The sequence below is a fragment of the Pseudophryne corroboree genome, chromosome 3 (assembly GCF_028390025.1).
Source record: "Pseudophryne corroboree isolate aPseCor3 chromosome 3, aPseCor3.hap2, whole genome shotgun sequence".
Classification (NCBI taxonomy): domain Eukaryota; kingdom Metazoa; phylum Chordata; class Amphibia; order Anura; family Myobatrachidae; genus Pseudophryne; species Pseudophryne corroboree.
The window spans coordinates 462,178,707-462,197,925 of NC_086446.1; the positions used below are offsets into that span (position 1 = coordinate 462,178,707).

The window sequence follows — 19,219 nt, forward strand, 5'->3', positions numbered from 1 at the left end:
GCGGCTCCGCAGGAGACAGGGCACAAAAAAGTAAAGCTTTTACCAGATCAGGTGGTGTGCACTGGCTCCTCCCCCTATGACCCTCCTCCAGACTCCAGTTAGGTACTGTGCCCGGACGAGCGTACACAATAAGGGAGGCAATTTGAATCCCGGGTAAGACTCATACCAGCCACACCAATCACACCGTACAACTTGTGATCTAAACCCAGTTAACAGTATGATAACAGAAAGAGCCTCTTAAAGATGGCTCCTTAACAATATAACCCGAATTTGTTAACAATAACTATGTACAGTATTGCAGATAATCCGCACTTGGGATGGGCGCCCAGCATCCACTACGGACTCAGAGAAATAGAATTATCGGTAAGTAAATTCTTATTTTCTCTATCGTCCTAAGTGGATGCTGGGGTTCCTGAAAGGACCCTGGGGATTATACCAAAGCTCCCAAACGGGCGGGAGAGTGCGGATGACTCTGCAGCACCGAATGAGAGAATTCCAAGTCCTCTTTTGCCAGGGTATCAAATTTGTAGAATTTTACAAACGTGGTTTCCCCCGACCACGTAGCTGCTCGGCAGAATTGTAATGCCGAGACCCCTCGGGCAGCCGCCCAAGATGAGCCCACCTTCCTTGTGGAATGGGCCTTAACAGATTTAGGCTGTGGCAGGCCTGCCACAGAATGAGCAAGTTGAATTGTGTTACAAATCCAACGAGCAATCGTCTGCTTAGAAGCAGGGGCACCCAACTTGTTGGGTGCATATAGTATCAACAGCGAGTCAGATTTTCTGACTTCAGCCGTCCTTGAAATGTATATTTTTAAGGCTCTGACAACGTCCAACAACTTGGAGTCCTCCAAGTCGCCAGTGGCCGCAGGCACCACAATAGGTTGGTTCAGGTGAAACGCTGATACCACCTTAGGGAGAAAATGCGGACGAGTCCTCAGTTCTGCCCTATCCGAATGGAAGATTAGATAAGGGCTTTTATAAGATAAAGCCGCCAATTCAGATACTCTCCTGGCGGAAGCCAGGGCCAGTAACATAGTCACTTTCCATGTGAGATATTTAAAATCCACCTTTTTCAATGGTTCAAACCAATGGGATTTGAGGAAATCTAAAACTACATTTAGATCCCACGGTGCCACCGGAGGCACCACAGGAGGCTGTATATGCAGTACTCCTTTAACAAAAGTCTGTACCTCAGGAACTGAGGCCAATTCTTTTTGGAAGAATATTGACAGGGCCGAAATTTGAACCTTAATAGATCTCAATTTGAGACCCATAGACAATCCTGATTGTAGGAAATGTAGGAAACGACCCAGTTGAAATTCCTCCGTCGGAACACTCCGATCCTCGCACCACGCGACATATTTTCGCCAAATGCGGTGATAATGTTTCGCGGTGACTTCCTTCCTTGCCTTAATCAAGGTAGGAATGACTTCTTCTGGAATGCCTTTCCCTTTTAGGATCTGGCGTTCAACCGCCATGCCGTCAAACGCAGCCGCGGTAAGTCTTGAAAGAGACAGGGACCCTGTTGTAGCAGGTCCCTTCTCAGAAGTAGAGGGCACGGGTCGTCCGTGACCAACTCTTGAAGTTCCGGGTACCAAGTCCTTCTTGGCCAATCCGGAGCCACTAGTATTGTTCTTACTCCTCCTCACCGTATAATCTTCAATACCTTTGGTATGAGAGGCAGAGGAGGAAACACATATACTGATTTGTACACCCAAGGTGTTACCAGTGCGTCCACAGCTATTGCCTGTGGATCTCTTGACCTGGCGCAATACTTGTCCAGTTTCTTGTTGAGGCGAGACGCCATCATGTCTACCATTGGTCTTTCCCAACAGTTTATTAGCATGTGGAAGACTTCTGGATGAAGACCCCCCTTTCCCGGGTGAATATCGTGTCTGCTGAGGAAGTCTGCTTCCCAGTTGTCCACGCCCGGGAAGAACACTGCTGACAGTGCTATTACGTGATTCTCCGCCCAGCGAAGAATCTTGGCAGCTTCTGCCATTGCACTCCTGCTTCTTGTGCCGCCCTGTCTGTTTACATGGGCGACCGCCGTGATGTTGTCCGACTGAATCAACACCGGTTTTCCTTGCAGGAGTGGTTCCGCCTGGCTTAGAGCATTTTAGATTGCTCTTAGTACCAGAATGTTTATGTGAAGAGACTTTTCCAGGTTCGTCCATACCCCCTGGAAGTTTCTTCCTTGTGTGACTGCTCCCCAACCTCTCAGGCTGGCGTCCGTGGTCACCAGGATCAAATCCTGTATGCCGAATCTGCGGCCCTCCAATAGATGAGCCTTTTGCAACCACCACAGAAGATATACCCTTGTCCTTGGCGACAGGGTTATTCGCAGGTGCATCTGAGGATGCGACCCTGACCATTTGTCCAACAGATCCCTTTGGAAAATTCTTGCATGGAATCTGCCGAATGGAATTGCTTCGTAAAAAGCCACCATTTTTCCCAGGACTCTTGTGCATTGATGTACAGACACCTTTCCTGGTTTTAGGAGGTTCCTGACAGGTCGGATAACTCCTTGGCTTTTTCCTCGGGAAGAAAAACCTTTTTCTGAACCGTGTCCAGAATCATCCCTAGGAACAGCAGACGTATCGTCGGAAAACAGCTGCGATTCTTGGAATATTTAGAATCCAGTCGTGCCGTCGAAGAACTACTTTAGATAGTGCTCTTCCGACCTCCAACTGTTCTCTGGAACTTGCCCTTTTTAGGTCGTGCAAGTAAGGGATAATTTAGATGCCTTTTTTCTTTGAAGAAACATCTTTTCGGCCATTTCCTTGGTAAAAAGGCCCGGGGTGCCGTGGATAATTCAAACGGCATCGTCTGAAACTGATATTGACAGTTCTGTACCACGAACCAGAGGTACCCTTGATGAGAAGGACAAAATTTGGACATGGAGGTAATCCTTGATGTCCAGGGACACCATATAGTCCCCTTTTTTCCGGTTCGCTATCACTGCTCTGAGTGACTTTATCTCGATTTGAACCTTTTATGTAAGTGTTCAAAACATTTTAGATTTAGACTATGTGTCACCAAGCCGTCTGGCTTCAGTACCACAATATAGTGTGGAAAAATAATACCCTTTTCCTTGTCGTAGGAGGGGTACTTTGATTATCACCTGCTGGATATACAGCTTGTGAATTGTTTCCAATGCTGCCTCCCTGTCGGAGGGAGCCGTTGGTAAAGCAGACTTCAGGAACCTGCGAGGAGAAGATGTCTCGACTCTCCAATCTTTACCCCTGGGATAATACTCGTACGATCTAGGGGTCAACTTGCGAGTGATCCCACTGCGCCCTGAGACTCTTGAGACTACCCCCCCACCTTGAGTCCGCTTGCACGGCCCCAGCGTCATGCTGAGGACTTGGCAGACGCGGTGGAGGGCTTCTTTTCCTGGGAAAGGGCTGCCTGCTGCAGTCTACTTCCCTTACCTCTATGTCTGGGCAGATATGACTGGCCTTTTGCCTGCATGCCCTCATGGGAAAGGAAAGATTGAGGCTGAAAAGACGGTGTCTTTTTTAGCTGAGATGTAACTTGGGGTAAAAAAGGTTGGATTTCCCAGCTGTTGCTGTGGTCCCCAGGTCCGATGGACCGACCCCCAAATAACTCCTTCCCTTTATACAGCCATACTTCCATCTGCCGTATGGGATCTGTATCACCTGACCACTGTCGTGTCCCTGACATCTTCTGGGAGATATGGACAACGCACTTATCTTGATGCCAGAGAGCAAATATCCCTCTGTGCATCTCACATACATATATATAGAATGCATCCTATTAAATGCTCTACATGAATAAAATATTTTCAGTCAGGGAATCCGACCAAGCCAACCCAGCACTGCATCTCCAGGCTGATGGCGATCGCTGGTCGCAGTATAACCACCGTATGTGTGTATATACTTTTTAGGATATTTTTCCAGCTTCCTATCAGCTGGCTCCTTGAGGGCGGCCGTATCTGGAGACGGTAACGCCACTTGATAAGCGTGTGAGCGCCTTATCACCCTAAGGGGTGTTTCCCAACGTACCCTAATTTCTGGCGGGAAAGGGTATAACGCCAATATTTGCTATCGGGGTAACCCTACGCATCATCACACACTTCATTTTATTTTATCTGATTAAGGAAAAACTACAGGTAGTTTTTTCACTCCCACATAATAGCCTTTCTTGTGGTACTTGTAGTATCAGAAACACGTAACACCTCCTTCATTGCCCTTAACGTGTGGCCCTAATGAGAAATACGTTTGTTTATTCACCGTCGACACTGTATTCAGTGTCCGTGTCTGTGTCTGTGTCGACCGACTGAGGTAAATGGGCGTTTTTAAAACCCCTGACGGTGTTTCTGAGACGCCTGGACCGGTCCTAATAGATTGTCGGCCGTCTCATGTCGTCAACCGACCTTGCAGCGTGTTGACATTCTCACGTAATTCTCTAAATAAGCCATCCATTCCGGTGTCGACTCCCTAGAGAGTGACATCACCATTACAGGCAATTTCTCCGCCTCCTCACCAACATCGTCCTCATACATGTCGACACACACGTACCGACACACAGCACACACACCGGGAATGCTCTGACAGAGGACAGGACCCACTAGCCCTTTGGGGAGACAGAGGGAGAGTCTGCCAGCACACACCAAAAACGCTATAATTATATAGGGACAACCTTATATAAGTGTTTCTCCCTTATAGCATCTTTTATATATATACAATATCGCCAAAATCAGTGCCCCCCCTCTCTGTTTTAACCCTGTTTCTGTAGTGCAGTGCAGGGGAGAGCCTGGGAGCCTTCTCTCCAGCTTTCCTGTGAGAGAAAATGGCGCTGTGTGCTGAGGAGATAGGCCCCGCCCCTTTTTCGGCGGGCTCGTCTCCCGCTATTTTTGAAGTTAGGCAGGGGTTAAATATCTCCATATAGCCTCTGTGGGCTATATGTGAGGTATTTTTTGCCTCTAATAAGGTTTTTATTTGCCTCTCAGAGCGCCCCCCCCAGCGCTCTGCACCCTCAGTGACTGTTGTGTGAAGTGTGCTGAGAGGAAAATGGCGCACAGCTGCAGTGCTGTGCGCTACCTTTATGAAGACTCAGGAGTCTTCAGCCGCCGATTTTGGACCTCTTCTCTCTTCAGCGTCTGCAAGGGGGCCGGCGGCGCGGCTCCGGTGACCATCCAGGCTGTACCTGTGATCGTCCCTCTGGAGCTAGTGTCCAGTAGCCAAGCAGCAAATCCACTCTGCACGCAGGTGAGTTCACTACTTCTCCCCTAAGTCCCTCGTTGCAGTGATCCTGTTGCCAGCAGGACTCACTGTAAAGTAAAAAACCTAAGCTAAACTTTCTCTAAGCAGCTCTTTAGGAGAGCCACCTAGATTGCACCCTTCTCGTTCGGGCACAAAATCTAACTGGAGTCTGGAGGAGGGTCATAGGGGGAGGAGCCAGTGCACACCACCTGATCTGGTAAAAGCTTTACTTTTTTGTGCCCTGTCTCCTGCGGAGCCGCTATTCCCCAGGGTCCTTTCAGGAACCCCAGCATCCACTTAGGACGATAGAGAAAAGAATATTTCATTCATTCAGATCTAGGATGTGTTATTTTAGTGTTCCCTTTATTTTTTTGAGCAGTGTGTGTGTGTGTATATATATATATATATATATATATATATATATATATATATATATATATATATATATATATATATATATATATACACATATATATATATAGTTACTAATGTCTTTACTTGAAAGAACGAGGCGGCACTCCCAAATATTTCCAAAAAGCGTGATATATTCAATCAAAACAGCATCATAATGTCAACGTTTCAAAACCCGCAGGCTTTTTCATCAGGACGTGAGCGGTGCATAGAGAGAAGCATGCTTCTCTCTATGCACCGTTCACGTCCTGACGAAAAAGCCTGCGGGCTTTGAAGCGTTGACATTATGATGCTGTTTTGATTGAATATATCACGCTTTTTGGAAATATTTGGGAGTGCTGCCTCGTTCTTTCAAGTAAAGACATTGGTAACTATGCATTTGATTAGGAGGGCACCCCTAATTTGAACTTTTGTGAGTACGGAGTGCCAAGCTACATTGCAACGTGTATGTATGTATAATATACACACTGTCACTGACCTGGGTTGGGGATGTTGTGAACTCGGGGGTTCTTCCGGTGGTCGGGAAGAGGGACCACAGCTGGGTCGGAGCAGAGATGGTCGGATATAGGTTTTCCTCATACAAGACTCTGATAGTTAGGATTGGTGAAAAATGCTGAGGAGCTTTATTATGGGAAGGGAGCAATACAGCGACACATGAAAGTAAGAGAACTTGTGGGCAATGTCAAAGGCTACTGGAGAACTTGTGAGCAATGTTTAAAGGCACTGATGAATGAAGAACTTGTGAGCGATGATGAAAGACACTGAAGAACTTGTGAGCGATGTTTAAAGACACTGATGAATGAAGAACTTGTGAGCGATGGTGAATGACACTGAAGAATTTGTGTGCGATGTTTAAAGACACTAAACGCTGGAAACACTAAAGTTGGTTCAGCCCGCAGGCCGTGCTGAATCCAGGGAGCGCTGGCAACTGCACTGCAGAGGAACACACTAGTTGCTCGGATCACTGGAGACTGTGCTGCAAGAAGGCACCCTGAATGCTAGAAGCACTGGAGTATAGCTGCTGGGGAACACACTGCGTACGGGAGCTCTGGCATCCACTTCAGAAAAGAGACGATACTCAGGCGCCGAGTCTGATTTTGAATCTCCCGCCTCTACTGGATTGGTGAAGCGGGTTAGTGACGTCACCTGCTCCCCGCCCACGTGACGCTGGCTGTCATGGCGGCGCCCACGCTCCGGGGAACCGCAGGGAGCCGCGCCAGCCAGACGCCGGGACCCGAGGACCGCCAAACGGTTCAGCAGCCACGCAGGGGTAAGCGCGTCGGCCGCTGCCCCTGGCGTGTGACAGTACCCCCTCCTCCAGGAGTGGCCCCTGGACACTTCCCGGGCTTTGTTGGATGTCTGGAATGGAAGATCCGCACCAGTCGGGGAGCCGTAACTTCAGTGGCTTTGACCCAGCTCCTTTCCTCAGGGCCATAACCTTTCCATTCTACCAAGTACTGCAGATTCTTGTGAAGATAACGGGAGTCAAGAATAGCTTTAATTTCAAATTCCGTTCCGGCTTCAGTCTCTACAGAGGTTGGCCTAGGGGACTCTGAATGGAACAGATTTAAAATAAGGGGACGAAGGAGAGAAACATGGAAGGAATTTGGTACCCGAAAGTGGGAAGGCAAACCCAATTTGCAGACAACCGGGTTCAGAACTTGCAACACGGGGTAAGGACCAATGAACCTCGGGGCAAACTTCATAGCGGGCACTCTTAAACGGAGATTACGGGTAGAGAGCCATACTCTATCATCAACTTTGTATTGGGGAGCTGCCCGTCGCTTCCTATCAGCAAAGAATTTGTAGCGGCCGGAGATTTTCTTGAGGTTAACGTGAACCCTACTCCAGATTTGACTGAAGTGCCGAAGAGTAGAGGCTGCAGCAGGAACATCTTCCGGAGGACAAACGGGTAATTCTGGAACTTGAGGATGGAATCCATAATTAATGAAGAATGGGGACTCACCACTGGAAGAGTGATACAAATGATTATGGGCAAACTCGGCCCAGGGCAACAGTTCCACCCAATCATCTTGCGAAGAAGAGAGATAAACGCGGAGAAAAGTCTCTAAATCTTGATTGACGCGTTCAGTTTGCCCATTGGTCTGAGGAGGGTAGGCAGATGAGAACTTGAGTTTTATTTGTAAGGCTGAACAGAGGGCCCTCCAGAATCTTGCAGTGAACTGCACCCCCCGATCAGAGACTATTTCCTGAGGTAACCCATGCAGGCGGAAGTGTTCACGGATAAATAATAAAGCCAATTTGGGAGCCGACGGTAACCCGGTCAAAGGAACAAAATGTGCCATCTTAGAAAAGCGGTCAATAATCACCCAGACGGTATTGTGACCCTTGGAGAGGGGCAATTCGGTGAGAAAGTCCATAGAAATATGGGTCCAAGGCCTCTTAGGAATGGACAGTGGATGAAGCAACCCCGCAGGAGGCAGACGAAGAATTTTGTGCTGAGCACATTGAGGACATGAGTTGACATAATCTTGTATGTCCTTTTTCATAGTGTCCCACCAGTATGACCTTCGTAGAAACTCCCAAATTTTTTGAACTCCAGGATGACCGGAAAACTTGGAGGTATGAGCCCACTGCAGCAACTTCGGTCGAAATTTAGCTGGTACAGACATTCTCCCAGGAGGAGGACCCAAAGCGGTGGGAGCTGCCGAAATAGAAACTGGACTGAGAATCAAAGCCTTTCCAACGGAATTCTCCTCATCCGAAGCCGTTAAGGAACGAGATAGAGCATCAGCCTTAGTGTTAAAAGTCCCGGCCCGGTACTTAATGACGAACGAGAATCGAGTGAAGAAGAGCGCCCATCTAGCTTGACGGGGATTCAAGCACTGGGCTGTCTTGAGATACAGCAAGTTCTTGTGATCGGTGTAAATCGTAATTAGGTGTTTAGCACCTTCCAATAGATATCTCCATTCTTCCAGGGCAGATTTTATTGCCAAGAGTTCCTGGTCTCCGATAGTGTAGTTTCGTTCAGCAGGAGAGAACTTGCGAGAATGGAAACCACATGGATGTAACTGGAAAATGAAATGTAAGGTATGTTCCTGCGCACTCTCTTTGCTGCCTTGTGTAGGGTCCTATCCTGATGTGTCACCACACACCTAAGAAAGACTATATGAAAGAAAAGATAGGATGGAACCTACTGTTGGCACAAAGTCAAAATGGTGGTGATATTTCACCGTGATGATCACTGTCCATGAATATTGATGAGGAAGTCCATGAATGTTCACAAAGCGTGATCTTCGTAGGAATTCAATTCAATTCCATTCGATGACATATGAAAAGAGAACACAAATGGTATGCAAAGGTTCAGAAGAAGTTCCAAAAAAAGTTAATTTGAAGGAGGGTGACTTCTGCCCGGACTCCGTACGCTATGGTGATACGGGAAAGTGTGACGGTATCTGCAAGGGTTCACCCTGGTGTTTCAAGATATACGTGGCTCCTCACATGTGTGCTTACTTTCGTACACTTGGAGAAAGCCTATAAAGGTTTCTTTAAAGCCTCTAAGTAAAATACTCCTGGTACCAAAATAGATGTGCCCCACACTTTCCCGTATCACCATAGCTTACGGAGTCCGGGCAGAAGTCACCCTCCTTCAAATTAACTTTTTTTGGAACTTCTACTGAACCTTTGCATACCATTTGTGTTCTCTTTTCATATGTCATCGAATGGAATTGAATTGAATTCCTACGAAGATCACGCTTTGTGAACATTCATGGACTTCCTCATCAATATTCATGGACAGTGATCATCACGGTGAAATATCACCACCATTTTGACTTTGCGCCAACAGTAGGTTCCATCCTATCTTTTCTTTCACATGGATGTAACTACCTGTCAGAGGAGTACTGTGAAAGCACGGCGCAGATGCCTACTGAGGAAGCATCGACCTCCAAGAAGAATGGTTTTGAAAAATGTGATTGCTGGAGTACCGGAGCGGACATAAAGGCTGCTTTCAACCGGGCGAACGCTGCTACAGCTTCAGAAGACCAGTGACTTGGGTCAGACCCCTTTTTGGTTAGGGCAGTAATAGGTGCCACAATGGTAGAGAATCCCTTTATGAATTTCCGGTAGTAATTCGCAAAACCCAGAAATCTTTGCACCACTTTCAAGGAAAGAGGCTGAGTCCAGTCCCGAATAGCAGTAAGTTTTTCCGGATCCATGCGAAGCTCCGTACCTAAGATGACGTAACCAAGAAATGGAATTGAAGGAACCTCAAAAGGTACATTTGGAGATCTTGCCGTAGAGATGATTCCTTCGTAGACGAAGAAGTACCTCCTTGACCTTTACTCTGTGCTCTGTGAGATTCTTAGAAAATATCAGAATGTCATCCAAGTATACCACTACTTATGTATAACATATCTCGGAAGATTTCATTCACAAATCCTTGGAAGACGGCAGGGGCATTGCTGAGGCCAAACGGCATTACCAGATATTAGTAATGCCCGTCCCTGGTATTGAAGGCCGTCTTCCATTCGTCCCCCTGTCGAATTCGTATCAAATTATAGGCTCCCCTTAAGTCGAGCTTGGTGAAGACATGGGCTCCGCGAACCCTATCAAATAGCTCCGTGATGAGCAGCAAAGGATATTTGTTCTTAATGGTGATATCATTTAAGCCGCGGTAGTCAATACATGGTCTCAACCCTCCGTCCTTCTTCTTCATAAAAAAGAAACCTGTTCCCGCCGGGGAGGTAGAGGGGCGAATGAATCCTTTCTGCAGATTAGACTTGATATAGTCCGACATGGCTTGGGTCTCGGGTAATGATAACGGATAAGTGCATCCCCGGGGTGGCATTTTCCCTGGGTTGAGCTCAATGGAACAGTTCCAGGGACTATGGGGTGGTAACTGATCGGCCGCCTGTTCCGAAAACACGTCTGTAAACTCCCGATAGGCCTCCGGAATGAGCTCCTCATCCGACTTGGAAGATACACGGAGCGGGTAGACAGGAGTGAGACAATTAAAATGACAAAATGAACTCCAGGATACTATTTGTGATGACTTCCATTCGACGTGAGGGTTGTGTACTTTAAGCCAAGGAAGACCAAGAACCAGATCGTTAGGCATCTCCCAAATCACTAGGAACTCCAGATGTTCTTGATGCAGAGCTCCAACCTGCAGCTTGATTGGCACTGTGCGACTTGAAATTAGACCATTAGAAATTTGGGTACCATTGATAGCAGTCAACGTAATAGGTCGTTCGACAGACTGTAACTGTAAACCCAGTTTTTGGACACAAGAAAGAGAAACAAAATTCCCTGCAGCCCCGGAGTCCAGCAGAGCCTTAACAGGTTTGGCTATAGACCCAGAAAACAGAGACACAGAGAGTAAACAGTCCACTGTCAGAGAAGGTTTAGATGTAACCCCTAACTCGACTCCTCCGGAACAAGCTAGGACTGCCCGTTTCCCGGACGGGACTTACAAAACTTTAGAAAGTGATCCGCAGCTCCACAATAGAGGCAGAGTCTACCCTCACGACGGCGCTGTCGTTCTTCCGGGGACAGTCGAGATCGATTAATTTGCATAGGTTCGTCTGGACTTGGGGTAACCGTTTGCTTAGACGGGAGAGACCGGAATCTGGATTGTTCTGACAGACTACGTTCGCCACCTCGTTCCTGCATACGGAGATCCACCTTTCACAGAGTGAGATCAACTGTTCTAAGGAATCTGGCAGATCCCTAGTGATCAGTTCGTCTTTTAGGCGGTCGGAGAGCCCATTCCAGAAAGCGGCCCGGAGAGCATCATTATTCCAGCGCAGTTCTGAGGCTATGGTTTGGAAATGAATCACATACTGTCCCAATGAACGGGAGCCTTGTCGGACTCTGAGCAAGTCCGAAGAAGCAGCGGTCGTTCTGCCGGGCTTTAATCGAAGATCCTTCGGAATGACGTGATGAAATTGGTGTAACTGGAAACCAACGGGTCAGACCGCTCCCATAACGGAGACACCCAATCCAACGCCAAACCTTCAAGCAAGGAAATAATGTACGCCACCTTGGACCGATCTGTGGGGAAGTTGTGTGAGAGAAGTTCAAAATGTACCTCGCATTGGTTGAGAAAACCACGGCAATTCTTTGGATTCCCATTATAGCGAGAAGGAGTGGGAAGCTGAAGGCGTGACCTGGTTCCAGACAGGGATTGAACACTACTAGGGACAACCACAGGAGCGGGTACTGAAGCCGAAACTACTGAAGCCAGAGAAGCCTGAATTTGATCCAGCCGGCCGGATAACTCCTGGAGATACTGCATCACCTGGCTCTGTGCCGCCTCCTGACTTTGAACTCGGGAAACCAGGTCCTGGATGGCGCTTGCCTCTGGGTTCCGATCCCCCGGGTCCATGGGGCCTGAGTATACTGTCACTGACCTGGGTTGGGGATGTTGTGAACTCGGGGGTTCTTCCGGTGGAAATATTTGGGAGTGCCGCCTCGTTCTTTCAAGTAAAGACATTGGTAACTATGCATTTGATTAGGAGGGCACCCCTAATTTGAACTTTTGTGAGTACGGAGTGCCAAGCTACATTGCAACGTGTATGTATGTATAATATACATAATATACACACTGTCACTGACCTGGGTTGGGGATGTTGTGAACTCGGGAGTTCTTCCGGCGATCGGGAAGAGGAACCACAGCTGGGTCGGAGCAGAGATGGTCGGATATAGGTTTTCCTCATACAAGACTCTGATAGTTAGGATTGGTGAAAAATGCTGAGGAGCTTTATTATGGGAAGGGAGCAATACAGCGACACATGAAAGTAAGATAACTTGTGGGCAATGTCAAAGGCTACTGGAGAATTTGTGAGCAATGTTTAAAGGCACTGATGAATGAATAACTTGTGAGCGATGATGAAAGACACTGAAGAATTTGTGAGCGATGTTTTGAAGACACTGATGAATGGAGAACTTGTGAGCGATGGTGAAAGACACTGAAGAATTTGTGTGCGATGTTTAAAGACACTGATGAATGAAGAACTTGTGAGCGATGTTTAAAGACACTGATGAATGAAGAACTTGTGAGCGATGGTGAATGACACTGAAGAACTTGTGTGCGATGTTTAAAGACACTGAACGCTGGAAACAGGCCGTGCTGAATCCATGGAGCGCTGGCAACTGCACTGCAGAGGAACACAATAGTTGCTCGGATCACTGGAGACTGTGCTGCAGGAAGGCACCCTGAATGCTAGAAGCACTGGAGTATAGCTGCTGGGGAACACACTGCGTACGGGAGCTCTGGCATCCACTTCAGAAAAGAGACGATACTCAGGCGCCGAGGCTCTGCCCGGCGTCTGGTTTTGAATCTCCCGCCTCTACTGGATTGGTGAAGCGGGTTAGTGACGTCACCTGCTCCCCGCCCACGTGACGCTGGCTGTCATGGTGGCGCCCACGCTCCGGGGAATCGCCGGGAGCCGCGCCAGCCAGACGCCGGGACCCGAGGACCGCCGGAGATGGGGACCGCCAAATGGACCAGCAGACACGCAGGGGTAAGCGCGGCGGCCGCTGCCCCTGGCGTGTGACACACACACACTGTCATTGCAGAGTGATTATTGATTTTATTTAATGAAACTTTTTTCTTGCTCACTTTTTTAGTTCACTCATCTGTCTTAAAATCTTCTAGTTATTGGGGTAATACTTATTTATTTTAGCAATGAAATACTGTTGAAAAATAAAAACAGATATCTGAACAAAAGTGCGAAGATGTCGTAATATGAAAGTTCTTAAACATTTTACGGACAAGTCAGGTGCATAAGGAGCCCGCTTATACAGTGCCGGAGCTACCGGGAGCAGTAAAAACGTAGACTTTGAGAGGCTCATTCAGGTGCGGATCCTTGGAAGCAGCAGTGATGGAACTGTATGGTGATGCAGCAGGAGGCATCTATTACAAGCCAACAAAGGCACATGGTACATGGTAAAAGGCATTAGAATTACAGCAATATGATAAACATACAGAAATTAAGACCAATTAAACCTAGAGAGCACAATAGGCATAATGCAGGGTAGGTGCAGACATTTTGGTTAATAACTTCAGGTTATATATTCCCTGGGTGGAATGGTCACCCCCAGAAGAAATGACACAAAATGGGGTGATTGCAGTGTCCTAACACTAGAGGTAGTGCCCCAACATAACCGTCAAATCCATGTATTTTTCATCCCATCTATACTGTGGGAGATAAGCCATACAAGGACCTGAAGCACATATGGGAAAGCAAGTGTGTAGCTGGTAAATACAATGACTTGTAATTATCTCCCTGTTCATACAATGTGTACAAATGATTCCCAACTGAATAGCTACAAGACCCTTACCTGCAAGTTCACCTTTAATCCATCCACAGTAATCACTTTATTCTGCAGAGAAGACAGATACAGGGAGTCAGGGATCATGCAAATCAATCCTACCACACACAAGATGGTTAAAGGCCCATATACACGGCCTATTTGGGGAGAGATGTGTGCTGAGTGGTTCGCTCAGCACACATCTATCCCGCCGCTCAGCACAGCGCGAGGTGTGCTGAGCGTGTGGGGGGAGATTGGGGAGACGGGGGGGCATTCATTTCACCCAGCGGGTTAAGTGAGCGACCTGCTAGATCTAGCACCAGCGATAGCAATGCGCGGGGCTGCGCATCTCTATCGCTGTGAGGGGTACACATGGAGTGATCGCTTCTTAAAATCTAAGCAATCTAGAAAGATTGCTTAGATTTTAAGCAGTGATCGCTCCGTGAGTACCCCCCTTTACACTAGATACAGTGATTACGATCTGAAAACAGATCCTTCCTAGATGGTACTGGGATCAAAGATGACCACATGGTGTCATTGTCTAGAGAGACAATGACAGAAGAACAATTACAACTGGTCATGTGTATATGTTTCAGGCACAGTATGGGTAAATCCTTGCTGTTTGGCAGTTTACAAGATCAGAGGAAGTAGCTGCATACATTGAAGGTCAGAGATTTAGGCAAATTAATAACCAGATGAAGGGGTATATGCAATTCACGGCGAATCGCGGCAATTTTTCGCCGTTTTTTAATTCGACTCAATTCGCCAGGTGAATTCCGGCAGGTGGCTGCCGGAATTCACCATATTCAATGAAAAACGAGTTCGCCAGAATCGCGGGCGAAAATCGGCCGATTTGGCGGATTTTGCCGCGATTTTAAAAAACGGGGAAAAACGGGAAAAACCCGGAAAAAAAAATGGCGTGGGGTCCCCCCTCCAAAGCATAACCAGCCTCGGGCTCTTCGAGCTGGTCCTGGTTCTAAAAATGCAGGGGAAAAATTGGGCAGGGATCCCCCGTATTTTTAAAACCAGCACCGGGCTCTGCGCCTGGTGCTGGTGCCAAAAATACGGGGGACAAAAAGAGTAGGGGTCCCCCGTATTTTTAACACCAGCATCGGGCTCCACTAGCTGGACAGATAATGCCACAGCCGGGGGTCACTTTTATGCCGTGCCCTGCGGCCGTGGCATTAAATATCCAACTAGTCACCCCTGGCCGGGGTACCCTGGGGGAGTGGGGACCCCTTCAATCAAGGGGTCCCCCCCCCCAGCCACCCAAGGGCCAGGGGTGAAGCCCGAGGCTGTCCCCCCCCCCCATCCAATGGGCTGCGGATGGGGGGGCTGATAGCCTTTTGTGATAATAAAAAGATATTGTTTTTTCCAGTAGTACTACAAGTCCCAGCAAGCCTCCCCCGCAAGCTGGTACTTGGAGAACCACAAGTACCAGCATGCGGGAGAAAAACGGGCCCGCTGGTACCTGTAGTACTACTGGGAAAAAAATACCCAAATAAAAACAGTACACACACACCTTGATAGTAAAACTTTATTACACACTACCGACACACACATACTTACCTATGTTGACACGCCGACTGCCACGGTCTCCGACGATCCGAGGTACCTGTGAAAAAATTATACTCACCTTCCAGCGTCCAGAGGTAAATCCAGGTCCAGAGATAATCCACGTACTTGGCAAAAAAAAAAAACGAACACCGATCCACCGGACTAAGAAAGGGGTCCCATGCTTTCACATCAGACCCCTTTCTCCCGAATGCCGGGACATCACGTGACTCCTGTCACTGAAGTCCCTTCAGCCAATCAGGAAGCGCTACTTCCGTGGCGCTCACCTGATTGGCTGTGCGCTGTCTGTGCTGTGACATTGCATCGCAAAGCCGCTCCATTACTTTCAATGGTGGGAACTTTGCGGGTAGCGGGGGGGTTAACCCGCGGTCAGCGGCTGACCGGCGGGTGACCTCACCGCTAGCCGCTAAGTTCCCACCATTGAATATAATGGACGGAGCTGTGCGATGCGCTGTCCGAGTTCAGACAGCGCACAGCCAATCAGGTGAGCGCAACGAAGTTGCGCTTCCTGATTGGCTTTAGAGACCTTTATGTGACAGCTGTCACTGACAGGTCTCATTCGTGGAAAGGGGTCTCATGTGTCAGCATGGGACCCCTTTCAGTCCGGCATGGAGCGGGTGTTCGCTTTGTTTTTTTGCCAAGTACGTGGATGTATCTCTGGACCATGGCTGAGGTGAGTATATTGAACTTTTCTTTTCAGGTATCCGTGGATTCTACATGGAGAAGAGGACCGATGTCGGCGTGTGAACATAGGTAAGTATGTGTGTGTCGACGTATGAAATAAAGTTTTACTGTCGACGGTGTGTGTGTCCTGTTTTTATTTGGGTATTTTTTTCCCAGTAGTACTACAGGTACCAGCGGGCCCGTTTTTCTCCCGCATGCTGGTACTTGTGGTTCTCCAAGTACCAGCTTGCGGGGGAGGCTTGCTGGGACTTGTAGTACTACTGGAAAAAACAATATCTTTTTATTATCACAAAAGGCTATCAGCCCCCCCATCCGCAGCCCATTGGATGGGGGGGACAGCCTCGGGCTTCACCCCTGGCCCTTGGGTGGCTGGGGGGGGGGACCCCTTGATTGAAGGGGTCCCCACTCCCCCAGGGTACCCCGGCCAGGGGTGACTAGTTGGATATTTAATGCCACGGCCGCAGGGCACGGCATAAAAGTGACCCCCGGCTGTGGCATTATCTGTCCAGCTAGTGGAGCCCGATGCTGGTGTTAAAAATACGGGGGACCCCTGCTCGTTTTGTCCCCCGTATTTTTGGCACCAGCACCAGGCACAGAGCCCGGTGCTGGTTTTAAAAATACGGGGGATCCCCTGTCAATTTTTTCCCCGCATTTTTAGAACCAGGACCAGCTCGAAGAGCCCGAGGCTGGTTATGCTTTGGAGGGGGGACCCCACGCCATTTTTTTTTTAAGGATTTTACCGTTCCAGCAATAAAAAAAAAAAAAAATATTTAAAAAAAAATATAAATAATATTTGTGCCTCCCCCCAAAAAAAAAAAGTACCTAATCCCTTCTAATATAAATAGATATGCTATTCCTAAAAAAAAAAAACGCCAAAAAAAACATGTTTAAATTTTTTTTTATTGTTTTCACCCTCCAAAGTGTGGCGGATTGAAAAAGACGAATTTGCTGTCTAAAAGCACTGCTGTCGAATTTCCAAACTTGAATTGAATATGCTTTGGTCGAATTGCAGCACTTGTATCATTGCAGAAAAGTCGAATTTGCAAAAATTCGAATTTCAAAAAGTCGAATTTTGAAAGTCCGTTTTTTGGTCGGAAAGCACTGAATTGCATAGGCGAATTTTTTTTTTGGTCGAAAATGACCCGAAATTCGACAATTTCGGGAATTCGACCGCAATTGCATATACCCCGAAGTCTCCTCGTTCACCATTAAGAAAAAAATGCACTTTGGCACAGTGAAATAAGTAAAAGGTACTCAAGGAGTAACAGAACTTGAAACAAATTAAAGTAGTTTAAAAAGGAGACAGGTATTCAGTGGTAAATAAACATAATTACAACACAATCCACTAAAAGCTGCCAGACATCAGCAACAGATGAAGTTAAGTTTGAGTTTCACATAAATCAGGAAAGATTTCAGAATGCAGAATAAAATGTGTGAAGAAGCAAAGGTTAATTACATTGAAAGTACGTCCAAGTGATTCCAAAGTTTAACAGAACCCGAGTGGGTAAACAACATAAGCCAAAGAAAGGGAGTTCTCATTCAAGAAACACAAGAGCTTAATTTCATACATCCACTGCGCAATAGGTATGAAAAAGAAAAAAAAAGCCACTGTAGTGTCAGAAATACAGTATGTCACAGATATTTTATAAAAAACAACATAGTATAAATGTCCAAGGTGTAAAATGAGCTATACAAGGGAAGCAGACATGAAATAATGCAAAGAGCCCAAAGACTAAAACACCTGTGAGGGAACTCTCACCCGGAAATCAATGCCCACAGTTGCCAGGAAGGTGCCTGAGAGAAACGCCCCATCTTTAAATTGGATGAGAAAACAGGTCTTTCCAACACCAGAATCTCCTAGCAGCATAACCTGCGAGACAATAAACACCTGTTACCTCAACATGTGTCTTGGATATATATACCATGCCACTATATCCATTATATTGGCCTGTGAGCACCGAGGGCTAGCAAATACACAAATAGTGAATAATAAATTAGCATTAAGGTTATTTTACAGTCTATTATATGCCAAGGAAGTAGGCATTTATTCATTTTAGATCTTAAAGCTTCTGGCCAAGTGCAAGAGGATTTCTTACCAAAAAATGTTGGGTCTCATTGTACTAGATGAGGCCCGACAACCAGGTGTGGTGAAACTACACGTCCCAGCATGTTTAGCCAGATTACTGGCAGGATATGCTGGGACTTGTAGTTTCACATGACGAGCCACAGCATATCCAGGCCTCTGCTAGCTGGAGGATTGAGGGAGGGTACATGTTATACTTATACAGCGCTGCCATTGTATAGGTCTCTGTAATTATTATTATCCTTTATTTATATGGCGCCACATGGGATTTGCAGCGCCCAGTTACAGAGTACATAGACAAATAAGCAAAACAAGAAAACAGTGACTTACAGTTCAAGACAATATAGGACAAGTACAGGGCATATAATCATAAGCTATATGTATCAGGGTAGCAGAAAACTGGGGGATTTAATGCCGTCAAAAGGAGTATCGAAAAGAAGATAGGTCAGAGATGGAAAAGCACATGAGGGAAGAGGGCCCTGCTCGTGAAAGCTTATATTCTAAAGGGGAGGGGCACACAGACAGGGGTAACACAGCTGGGGTCGAAAGTGAGAACAGGACAGAGGGCTTAGGATGAGATTTGGCTGGGTTTGGTGAAGAAATGGGTCTTGAGAGCCCGTTTGAAGTTTTGTAGAGAGGTGGAGAGCCTGAGCGGTAGAGAATTCCAGAGAAAGGGAGCAGCACGTGCAAAAATCTTGGAGGTAGGCGTGGGAGGAGGTAATCAGTAAACAGGAGATGCGACGTGCTTTAGTGGAGCAAAGAGGATGGGCAGAAGTATAAAGGAAGATAAGGTCAGAGATGTAAATAGGAGTGGAGAGGGTGAGGGCTTTGTAGGCGAGTGTGAGAAGCTTGAAATGGATTCTGAAGGGGAAGGGGAGCCAGTGAAGGGCTTGTAAGAAAGGGGAGGTGCATGCAGTACGTTTGGTGAGGAAGATAAGCCGGGCAGCAGCAGTGAGGAT

The 19,219-nt window shown here is 47.2% G+C and overlaps 1 protein-coding gene across 7 annotated transcripts in view; it reads right to left on the reverse strand.

Annotated features, from left to right (window-relative positions):
- RAB37 (RAB37, member RAS oncogene family) overlaps positions 1-19,219 on the reverse strand; it is a 286,286-nt gene that overhangs the window by 143,585 nt on the left and 123,482 nt on the right. For 6 of the 7 annotated variants that reach the window (XM_063960687.1, XM_063960686.1, XM_063960692.1 and 3 more), the window contains 2 exons: positions 17,937-18,047; positions 13,949-13,990 (listed from right to left, as the gene is read on the reverse strand). In XM_063960687.1, coding sequence (XP_063816757.1) covers positions 13,949-13,990; positions 17,937-18,047 — 153 coding nt within the window. The remainder of the gene's footprint in view (positions 1-13,948; positions 13,991-17,936; positions 18,048-19,219) is intronic. The other variant, XM_063960690.1, reaches the window with a different exon arrangement.